General features: G+C 28.5%; 3 protein-coding genes across 4 annotated transcripts in view; 1 reads left to right on the top strand and 2 right to left on the bottom strand.

Moving 5' to 3' along the window:
* Nucleotides 1–181: 181 nt before the first annotated feature.
* LOC126768663 (SET domain-containing protein 4) lies at nt 182–1,771 on the bottom strand. Its single transcript, XM_050486895.1, has one exon. The coding sequence runs from the start codon at nt 1,554–1,556 to the stop codon at nt 189–191; it is 1,368 nt and encodes a 455-aa protein (XP_050342852.1). The 5' UTR covers nt 1,557–1,771; the 3' UTR covers nt 182–188.
* A 1,005-nt stretch (nt 1,772–2,776) lies between these two features.
* On the top strand, nt 2,777–4,152 carry LOC126768719 (mitotic spindle assembly checkpoint protein MAD2A). The gene is made up of 3 exons (XM_050486993.1): nt 2,777–2,963; nt 3,062–3,208; nt 3,421–4,152. Exons 1-3 carry the CDS (start codon nt 2,894–2,896, stop codon nt 3,825–3,827), a joined length of 624 nt encoding a protein of 207 aa, XP_050342950.1. The 5' UTR covers nt 2,777–2,893; the 3' UTR covers nt 3,828–4,152.
* A 3,825-nt stretch (nt 4,153–7,977) lies between these two features.
* LOC126768690 (protein vein) overlaps nt 7,978–11,645 on the bottom strand; it is a 69,279-nt gene continuing 65,611 nt past the window's right edge. Inside the window, exons 4-6 of one of the 2 annotated variants that reach the window (XM_050486950.1) lie at nt 10,873–10,969; nt 10,715–10,773; nt 7,978–8,229 (exon numbers count right to left, since the gene is read on the bottom strand). In XM_050486950.1, the coding sequence (XP_050342907.1) occupies nt 8,207–8,229; nt 10,715–10,773; nt 10,873–10,969 (179 nt within the window). In that variant the 3' untranslated portion in view covers nt 7,978–8,206. Of the gene's footprint in view, nt 8,230–8,875; nt 10,774–10,872; nt 10,970–11,645 lie in introns of those variants that run through there. The other variant, XM_050486948.1, reaches the window with a different exon arrangement.

Here is an 11,645-nt window from a genome sequence, read left to right as displayed (position 1 = left end):
TATATATTATATTTAAAAATCAAAAAAAAACACTCTTATGGTAATGACGTACTTGTTAGGATAATAGCTCGTGTGTAATTGAATACATAATATCAATATGTATTATTTAAATAGGGTTATTATATGACTGTAGTGTAGAAATCTTACAGAAATAAGGGTAAAAAACTAAAGTGATTCTAAGAAAATTTCTAACATTTAATAAACTTCTCTAATATTTTAACATATTGACACATAAGATCTATACAATTCTCCAAAATAAAACATTTACTAAAATTGTTTAATGTACTAAGAGCAGCTTGAATATTTACTAGTCTATCATTGACCATTGGCTTTATAAATTCTATTAGGACTCTATCGTTAGAACAAATAGCAGCGGAATATATTAATCTACTTATATCTACATTTTTGTCATAATAATATTTAATGACCATTAATAATCCATAAAAATTAAAACTTAAACCTCTAAAATCAATATACAATTCTTTATTCAGACCATGGTTATTGATAAATGCTAATTGATCACTAGAAAGTTTTATACCAACTGCGTTCAAAAAAATATTAACTTTATCAAACTGAAACGATACAAAATCAATGTCATTTGAAGGTAAATAAAAACCATATTCTGTGATCAATTTTAAGTTATGACTGTCTCCATAACATATAAAAACTTGTGTATATGGATCAAAGTTATTTTTTGTATATATTGAAAATCTGACTTCAGAAAATATACTCTCATCTATTTTAGTAACAGGCATAACACCTACTTCTTTATTTATCAAGAGCTTTGTTTCATTTCTCGCATTTGGACTGTGGTTTATCATATCTAAATATGGACATAAAGAGATTTTTGTATTATCATTAATTAGAGATAAAATGGAATTATTAATATTTTGTAAGTCAATCACTTTTGTTAAATCCATATAAACACATCTTGTATTTACAGTAAAATAGGCCCATTCATAATTAGATATTGAATAATAGGATCTAAAATTTTCAACCGTATTACACAAGGTATTTTTTAAAATCTCATCAAAAATATGAAATGAATGTTCAATTATAGCTCTTTGCTTTGTAATCACAGATAGTATTTCGTCGTCAATATGTTTTTTTATCTCAATTGGCAAAAAATATGGTACTGTATATACTTTTGGCAAGCTCTCTAAATAAATGTACCATTTACATTCACATCCTTGAGATTTTAAATATACTAGATAAAATGCCATAAGTGATTGAAATGACACTTTGTAATTGTATTTTAGTAAACAGGGAATTTTGTTCTCTAAAAAAATACTACAAAATACAACATCCATTAACAAGCTAGTTACATTAATAGTTAAATTTAGTGGTAGGTTCATTAGCTCTTCTCCCGCCATTATTTTCTTTTTGGTTAGAATTCCCCGACCGGTGTCTGAGAAAACGGCCAATACCAGTTTCTTATTATAGCGAACTCCATGCTTCTTCAGCCATGAACTTAGTAATATTAAATCCTTTTCGTTATTGCAGGAATAAAAATTGAGCAAATTCTTGTGGCGCCTCTGCCGTTGTGTTCTTCCCATCTTGTTTATAATAAAAGATATATATAATTCTATGTTAATTGACTTTTACTTGTTTTCGTCATTACTGTTGCTTCAGTCATTGTTAAACAATGAGCATAAGACGCAGTTAAAGATGTGTTTTTCCATTTTATTTTAAATTTTGGCTTAATGGTGTAAAAATCCAAAATTTTAATGAAGAAGTCTTATTCTAATAGAAATTAATTTAAAAAACATTCAGGAATACACGTGACAGTGACAATAAACATGGCATTTGACATGTGGCTGTTAATCGATATTCAATAGTTAATAGATGATAAATAGTACGGTAAATATTATTAGGTCATGTATATATGTTAAGCAAAAGTGACAAACAACTTAGTTTCTCTGTCTACGATTGCTTCAATTTTTTTCAGGTTGCGTCGGATTTAATGTTAGTTGGAATTAATTTTTTAAGCAGACTCTTGCGCACTATATGTCCTGCTATTAGTTGATGAATCATCCTATCTAATTATCATCTTCATTTTTGACGTATAAGCCAATTTTCCTTTTGGTTTCGTCTTTTATGTATCAATTTAATTAGCTTAAAGAATTGTACATAATAAGCTGACAATATATAACATTTGACAGGATAAAAGAATAGTATAATTTCTTCATAAATTATACGTCAATTGGCATCATATTTTAACGATATACATACAGTTGATCTATTCCAACAATAAATTTTGTAAATAATCTATAAATAATATGTTGTGACCAAATTTCTCAATACCTATTAAATAGAATATTTTGTGGTTATGGATTTTGTAAGGATTATTTAATATACACAAATTCAATGTTACGAATATTAAAAATGATAACATATTCTCCATTCTCTGGAATCTGGATACAACACAATATACTCATGACACAATATGAAATAAGGGAGGGTATTACATGAAAATAATACTTTAAATGGCTTTATTTATTGGAATTTTTATAAATTTAATTAATAGAACAATTTGAAGAATTTTGGAAGGTGGATGTCTAACTTTGTCTCTTTAATTCCACTTCACATTATAATTTGTTGTATTAGCGCGTTGAACGTTCCTTCAAATTTCACCCTTTAACTTAAGCAGCGCCATCTAATTTTGAGGGTCATTTTTATACTCAAAGATACTTCTCCTTACCTCTCATCTATTCTATCTACACTCCATATTAAAGTTTTAACCAACTTAACTGATCTGTCAGTAGTGTCAATTTAAAAATTAACGGTTATCATTAGTTTTCAAAAGCTTATTATTCAACTGTTTTCTTTTTGCTTATTTAATTGAACTCTGTGTTCCAAATTATAGTTATTTTTGCATCATTTGTTTAAAATAATGTCTCAACAGCAGACGAAAAATTGTATAACGCTTCGAGGTTCAGCACAAATATTGTGCGAATATTTAAGTACGTTATTTTTGTGTTTATTGAACAATAGATAAACAATGAATTAATAATTTGTGGTATAATTAATTAATAATGATAATGTCTATATTTGTTTGCAGATTTTGCTATAAATTCAGTACTATTTCAACGAGGCTTATATCCACCTGAAACGTTTAAAGCCGCACAACAATATGGAATTACCTTACTCCTCTCTGAAGATCCGCAAATCAAGAATTTCCTTACAAATCTATTAACTCAAAGTGAAGGTAAATTTATGATTTCAGTAATATATAAGTATATATAAGCTACATCATGTTATCCATTATTTCTTGTACATCCTTCAGATTATTTATCATATTTTATTTTTTATATATACCTGCAATTACATCATTTACTAATAAAACATGACTGTAACTCAGTTTCAAACAATAATTATATTATGTGTGTATAGTAAACATTGAATGTTTATTGTTTACAGAATGGATATTAAACAAAAAAGTAAGTAAACTCTCTCTAGTAATACTTAATGTAGCCAACAAAGAAATTTTGGAATGTTGGGATTTCAATGTTCAATATGAAGAAGGTGATGTGGCATTATCGAAGGAAAAAAATGAGACAGTTGGTAGTAAAGATTTGAAGAAAATACAACAGGAAATAAGAGATGTGATGTTGCAAGTTGCTGCCACTATATCTTATTTACCATTTCTAGATTGTAGATGTTCATTTGATGTTCTAGTACATGCTAAAACTGACTGTGATATACCAGAGAAATGGGCAGAGGCTGAGCCTGTAACTATAGTTAACGCTCAAAATGTACAATTAAAAACATTTTCTACGAGTCTACATAAAATGGAAACAGTAGTTAGTTATAAACTTGTTGATTAAGTATTAGAGTATAGCATTCCGTAATTTAATTTTGCTAGTTTTATTTATATATAATTATTTGTATTTGTAGTTTGATTGGATTACATATTATTTTTGGGTTTTAAACAATTTTGAATAATTTTTAAAAGATTTTGCATAAAGTATGAATAGTAAATAAAAAGATATATAAACCTTATAATAAACTTATGTTGCATCAGAATTTCTAACTAACCCTCATGATGCTCAAGGTGCTTTGCTAATAATGATGCACACCCGAGTCTGTGTTGGGAATATTATAAAAATAAGATAAGTATAATTCTAGCCTAAATATTATATAAACAGATGACTATAAGGATGTGTGGTATTATATGCAAGCCTTTTGAGTGCTATGAGTTTAATTATCTAATTCGAAAACTTACCTGAAAATGATAGTATTTTTTTATGTCTTGTTTATAATTTGTATTTTTAGGTTTTTTTTTTTACGTATTTGGTTTACAATTTGTTTAGAAATGGGGGTTTTTATTTGTTTTTTAATAGTATTGTAATTTTTTAGGGTTAAAATGTGTTTTAAGTGTAGCTAGCAATTTTCACGTGTAAATTAGATTAGTACATTTTCATTAAAAATATTGGCATTTTCTGTATTACAACTGCTTGCAATAATTACATATTTTATATATTGAGGTATTATTGTAATTGGAGAAATTTTTTACCAATGCATATTGGTGATGCAAATGTCACTGATTTATATTTTTGGAGTCACAGCTTTCAGCTCAGTTTTTATACATACATTTTAAATTACTTCTTTTATATGTGGTTTGTTTGTTTTTAATACTGGTGTATATATAATACATTGCACTACATATATATCTAAAGAATATTGGTTGAATACACTTTTCTGATCAATCATTTGATTGAGTTGAATCCTAAATAATCAAGAACAGAATTTTTGATGAAAAAAGTCATGTTTTTACTACCAAAGAATTTTTCCTTGATTGGTTGAATACTTGGAATTATGTGTATGTATTACACACATACAAACTGTTAATACATTATGTGAACTGAATGCATTATATTCGGTTTTTAACGATAATCATATAGCGCGGCAGCTGCAACTGTCGAAACATCCGAACAAGATTAAAAAGAACTATGATCACAGTAAAAATTAAATGTCATTCATACATTTTCTTCTTGTCTGTATTGATTGGAGTGTTTTTTTTTTGTTTTCATAAATTTGAATTAGACTAGGTAATCGATTATTCTGTAATATTAACTGTCCTTTCGTTACAAGCATTTAATATCTAGACATTTTTTCTTAAAACATTACTCGGCAAAGTAAAATAATTGTTAAAAAATATGTATATATATATATGTTTCTAACTTTAATGCGTTAACAGTGTATTCTTATATTTTCGCAAAATAACCCCGATTTTATTTTTGGTTACTAATGCTATCGATCAGTTTCTACTGGACGCTTTATAGTTGGAGAATTGACTACTGTTAAATGGAAAATCTATCACATTTATATTTATCAGCATTCTACTCTTTGCACCTTAGTAATTTTTTTTAATATGAATCGTCTAGATATAATGTGAATGGTTTTAAATATATAAGATTATAATTTAGTTATTATTTATGAACTGTGATAGTACAATAAGCGTAATGATTTAGATTTTGTAATTCATTTTGTAGAAGTTATTTTACCTAACTAACTTTTAATATTGATTGCAAGGTTAATGGTCATATCAAAATATAGTTTGATATAAATGTCTTATTATTTATTAGTTACGAATTTCTGTACCCTAGTATATAATTGATCAAGTAGTTATGACAATACATCAAACTGGCTAAGCGAACCGACTTCACACTGATTCTAAGTTTGCAGCGCTATTCTGTCTGATTTTTGTATCCAACTCTTGAAATGTTAAAAATATTATATAATTATCATAGTCAATGTAGCGTATCCCGCGTGATTTGAACAGCGTGATCGAAGTTTTACCATCGTGTGAGTTACACAGTTTGTTCTTACAGGATAGTTCTCCTGTTTTTTTTTGTGAATATAGTTATATATACAACAACAATTTCAAGAGTTTCTCTACTTGTAGTTAGAACCGATGCCTGTTTATAAAAAAAAGCTTATAAGGTCGCAATACCATCCAAACATCCAATATTCTACCGCGGTACAACAATATGACTGCATTATTTACAACAATATTTTAATTAATATAGTGTTTTAGTGATTATAGTATTCTTGCGTTCCGGTTTAGAGGGTGAGTTAGTATTATAAAAGTCACAAGGCATATAACATCTTAGTTACCAAGGCTGGTGGCGTATTGGCGATGTATTGATACATGATGATGGTTAATAATTCTGAAATTGCCAATGTCTATGGGCGGTGGTGACCATGTATCGTCAGGTAGCCCATTTGCCACTCTGCTTTCTTTTTAAATCAAAAAGCTCTTATCTGGGAGTTGACAGTGTTTATAATTATGTACCTTGGATAGAACGTGAGGTCGTTTGTTCTACGCCTGAATTCTTTCCCGTCGTGTCGGGAATAGAAATAGCGGTTGTACGCACATACTTGTGCACGATAATATGTGCTTCGCAGTTGGCTAGTCTCTTTTGAGAATGGAGTATCTACTTCCATGCTTGCGGGTGAGGACGAAGTATTGCAGGAGGTGATCAGATTTTTTTTTGCAATAAAAATGGAATAAAAAGTTTTAACTCTTTTTCATTCATATTTATTATAACAAAGCACTTACGAAATAGCCTTTAAGAGTACAATAAATAATGTTTTTTCAGCAAATAATACTGTACAAAAATTGTTAATACAACTTAACATTTTAATGATGCGATAAGCCTTAATTATAAGGGGGTCCTAATTTACTGTTTCCTTAATAAGCCTCTATAAAGAATAAATTACCTAGGGAATAGTGTTAAAGATGCTGTGCTATACTGCCCAAAGCGTTTCCTTTCATCAATAATTTCGATAGACTTCTGTAACTCCTAAATTCTAAAAATACAGATTACATTTGAAATATGGTAAAGTGAACCAATTCATTTATTATTTCTACAGGTTATTAAAGTCTTGGTTATTAAAATAGTCTATAATAATTAATCATTATTTATACCTAAGATTAATTCCCGTGCATTTTGATACAATATATATAGAAAATTGATGTGTTAAGTTTTTTTTTTTAAATTTGTGTATATGGGATTTAATTTAAAAAGCAGATTATGAAATATTAAATCCTGTACATATACGCAACTACACAATAATATATTTTTATATACAGACACAAGTATAAAGTTAATTTCTAATTAATTTGTATAAAACTAAACAATAAAATCTTAGTCGAAGAAACAAATTGCAAAAATAATAAATTTAAACTAATTAAAACTAAAAAGTGTTAGTTAAAAATCAATATTGTTTTATACAAATTAATTTTAAATAAATACATAAATGTACTGTCTTTTGCCAAATTTCCCTAAATAAAAAACATTAAGCAGATCTCCCATCTTCATCGAAAGGCCACAAATCAAGGCACTATCAGCCTAACCTTTTTTTCATAGTTTAATACATTCCAAATTATTTTTAAAATTTTAAATGACTAAAGCGTTTTGACTTATACTGAGTGTTGTAATAAATTTAACATGTATTGTCAGCCTCAAAAAGTTGTATATACAAAAAGTCACTATGATATGACAATCTAATATCAAATTTTTTTTTCAAAATATTAAGACAAACAAAACATTTTTTTTTTTAATAAAAATATATATTTCGAGAGCAGTATAGTAGTATATTTAGAGTTCGAGCATCGGTTTTGATACACAACACTAACGGCAAAAATCGTATTATATCTTCAATCCCAATTTTACACCTTCAACCTGCGTCCAAATAACGAAACGAAACTGTCACACCATTACTAAACACAATTCGTTTCTTAAAAAATTCGAATAATAAAAATTATTATACCTCGATATTTGATTACAATTGACAAAAAATGCTTGAAGTATGTAGATTGATTCAATTGTTTTTTTATTTCGGCGGTAAGGCGAAGGTCCTTGGTATATGATTACATACCATCCAGTGCAGATGGAATAGAGTATTTGGTTTTTCTTGGTACATCTATATGTATATTTTTTAAATAAATAAAATAATGTCTGTCTTCTTGAGGCTCACTACATGACAAATGAAAACCAAATCATATTTTGTTATCAGAACTGGATGTAACTTGAATTTTATAGTTATATATACAATAAGTTAAAAAATCGTATACTTTTAACTTTTACTTATTTCTCTGAATATAAAGCTTAAAGATACTAAAAATGCGGGAATGCTTTACAGTTTAACTACTAGACATTAACCAGGTCGTTTCTTTCGTCGGTTCGCTTTTTGTCATTTACCAAAGTCGCTCTCCCAAACCTGGAAATAATAAGAAAAATATTTGTGGTGAACTAAAACAACACCAAATAAAAAAAAGAAACATTGCATCAGAATTCCAATTTGTATTTAATATTATTTACATTTAATGAAAAATGGTCAGTATAAGCCATTTTATTATAAAGTTTAGATTCTTGAGGTAACTTTGTAACGTTACCTCAAGAAAGTTGTACGTTTAAAAATAAATGACAAGAGAATTGGCGCCAAAAACATTTTAACCATTGAAATCTTATTATTATTTTAGATTATGAAATGCATATAAATATATATTTTTTTCATGCATGGTTATTTGCTAGTTATCTCACAACAAATACTTACAAAGTTTTATTGATTGCGAACCCATACACAATCCAAGCATGCTTCCCAAAACATTAGTGTAAGTGATGAAGCATTAGTATTATGATGTTAGATAAATGAAAAAATGTAACTTTAAAGAATAATATTTCAATGAAAAAAAATATGGAAAAGTGGGTTACATTTTTCCACGTGATGAAATGAGTGCGGGCAGCGAAGATTTAGGTGAACAACAAGAAAAAAATTTTGAATAAAAATACATACCATTTTCCGTTTATTCCACAGTATTTTCAATTTCTAAGGATTAAGGAGAGTGCAAATGAAAAAAACAAAATAAATTATCGCCTCTCTGTTAATTCCAACACTCATTCTTTTATTGTGATTTTGGTATATTTATTACATTAAATAACACTGCGCCTTAGTATTTGTTGTGAGACTACAAATTCGTAAGGAAAAGTGACGTCAAAACTGCATAAATTACCTATTGCCGCAACTAGGCTTCGTTTCAAAATTTGATAGAATTTTCTAGAACAGTATGACGTCACTTAACCTTAATGTAATGCCCTATAATCCTCAAACTGAATTAAAATAAATAGTCCCTTTTTCTAGTTTAATTACATAATATAAATAATGAACTTAAACAAGAACTTTATACAAAATGAATTAATTAACTATAAAAACCGTGTAATGCATAAATATGTTCGGTCCCACATAGCGAGTTGACTTGACGTAAGTACATATTTAATATCTGAAAGTTAACAGAAAAAAAACATTTCGCTATATCCACAACCATCCTTCCAATTTTCCACACTCGTATTAAAATTATACATACATTTATTTATATAGTCCTATCTAGGGTTTATGTATTAAAACTGCTATTTGACTAGGTGGAGTAAAACGATTTTCTGTGATTTTTTTTAATGGCTCTTCTTTTGTTTCTACTTCGCTATATTAAAAATATAAAATAAATAGTTCTTACTGAGGTCGATACGTCCTGAGAACTTTTTATCACTTTCATATCGAGTCGGGGTTTCTATTCATTAATATCTTGGTGGTATTCAATTTCTCTAAAATTAATACTGTGACAAAAAGGTAACAAGTCCGTTATCAACTGATTTACTAGTCTATGGTTTCGGTCAAATTTTAAATGATAAACGAGTGGGTACTTCTTTCATTAAAGGGTAATTAAAAATCTTATCCTAATAGATATGTACAAAACTTGCAAGTCTCTTTATCAGAATAATATTACCTACTATAATGAGTTATCAAACCTTAAGAGTTAATAACAATAAAAAAATCGCAAAATTACAAATATGTGTAAAATATTTACAACTTTGAGTATAGAACGAAACAGTTTTTTCTTTTAAATTAATATAATCGGGTCATTTAAGGTTTGCGAATTTTTCTCTTAATAAATAAAAATCATAAAGTCTATTTCATTTGCCTATTTTTTATCAAAATCAGTTTAGTAATAATTTAGTATTTGTGCTAGTAAAGATACTTAAAAATATAATCTCACTGGGCCAGCTATTTATATACAACATATAAAAAATTCTAATGTAATTTAAAGCTTTCGCTAAAAAGTTTATTTATCAGTGACAAAAGAATGTTGAACGCATTAGTAATGGAACCTGCATGTCTTCTCGTCATAAGCGCGAGACGCATGAGATTCAAAAAGAAAAAAAAAAGAAAAATGGCCATTCAAACAGCTGGCCCTAATAACAAACGTTGCAACTTTAAAAACGCTCTAATATATTGAAGCATTTCGCTATTTTAGCTACAAAAGTCTGTGGACTAAGAAAATATTATACTAATGCAATAAATAAAATTACTTTTTAATAGAATAGGAATAAAAGTGACTGGAAATAATTGCGTGACAGGAATATATTCTAAGTCCAACAGTGAGCAGTCATAGACATATATCACGGAATGTACAATGCGTATACTATTTTCGGACCAGAAAGGAGTGAACCAATTAGCTGTCTAGGATCTTTCTTTCGCGCGATTTTCTAACATTATTTATCTATCACATGCTATATGTCTATGACGCGGCGTGTCCGAACGGTGCTAAAATTTAAAATTGGAACGAGGTGGGTAATGCGCCGGCGCTACGCTGGCTAACAGTAGTAGGACGTTGAGAGGCCCAGTTTGCATGTGTAGGAATGATACATACTGCTCCTATTCGATACGTCCTTGTTTTCGCACCGTTGCCCATTGAAGCCTTCCGGACATCTGGAAATAAGAAATATTAATTAACAATCAACAATTGTTCCTATTTTAACTGAAATAGGACTTATTTTATAACTTCATTGAAAATATTTTTATGCTTACTTGCAAGCTTGTTCCTGAACAACTTCAAAAAATAAACAAGTGCCTCCGTTGAGACAGTAGGAGGCTGGATCGGGCATTGGACATGGGGCACCGGGTGCTGTAAATGAATTGATAATAATGTACCATTAATTTTTGTAGCAAGCCATGTATGACTTGAAATCAAATATAAATAAGAATTTCGAAATCTGTACATATTTATTGTATAAAGAATTTTAGGCATTATAAGCATATTCTATTTCCTGTTCTGTATATGTATAAACAACCAATTTTATACATTAATTTCAAATCGGACTGGTAGATCTGAGATTTACATCTTGAACAGTCTTTATATTATTATACATACAAACATTAGTACACTAGGAAAACACAGGCTAGGCTTTGACAGCGTGGAATTCAGTTGTGTCGAAAATCCTTTGAAATCTGCCATTTTAAATTACATAATATATAGGCATCAATAAATGAATGAATTATAAATATAAAATATTTAAATTATTATATTGCAGCGGTAGTATATAATAAAATAAGATGGTTGTTTTGCTTTTGGTAGCTCGCAAATAGCGTAAAATATTAACGTAAAAAGAGACAGTTCTTTTGAAATCACAGATAGACATTTCAATTATATTTATTTGTATTGATATATTACAAGAGAAATATTGCCCTCTAACGTCACATTTTGTCACACTTCACCGGTCTTCGGTGTAAAGTTCCGTCGACAAAAACGAATAGTGCCGATATGTATTAGAATACCTCATGTAATGTATATTCATCATGGG

Source organism: Nymphalis io, chromosome 5 (assembly GCF_905147045.1).
Source record: "Nymphalis io chromosome 5, ilAglIoxx1.1, whole genome shotgun sequence".
In the NCBI taxonomy this organism is placed as follows: Eukaryota; Metazoa; Arthropoda; class Insecta; order Lepidoptera; family Nymphalidae; genus Nymphalis; species Nymphalis io.
This window is presented reverse-complemented; position numbering and strand designations above follow the sequence as displayed.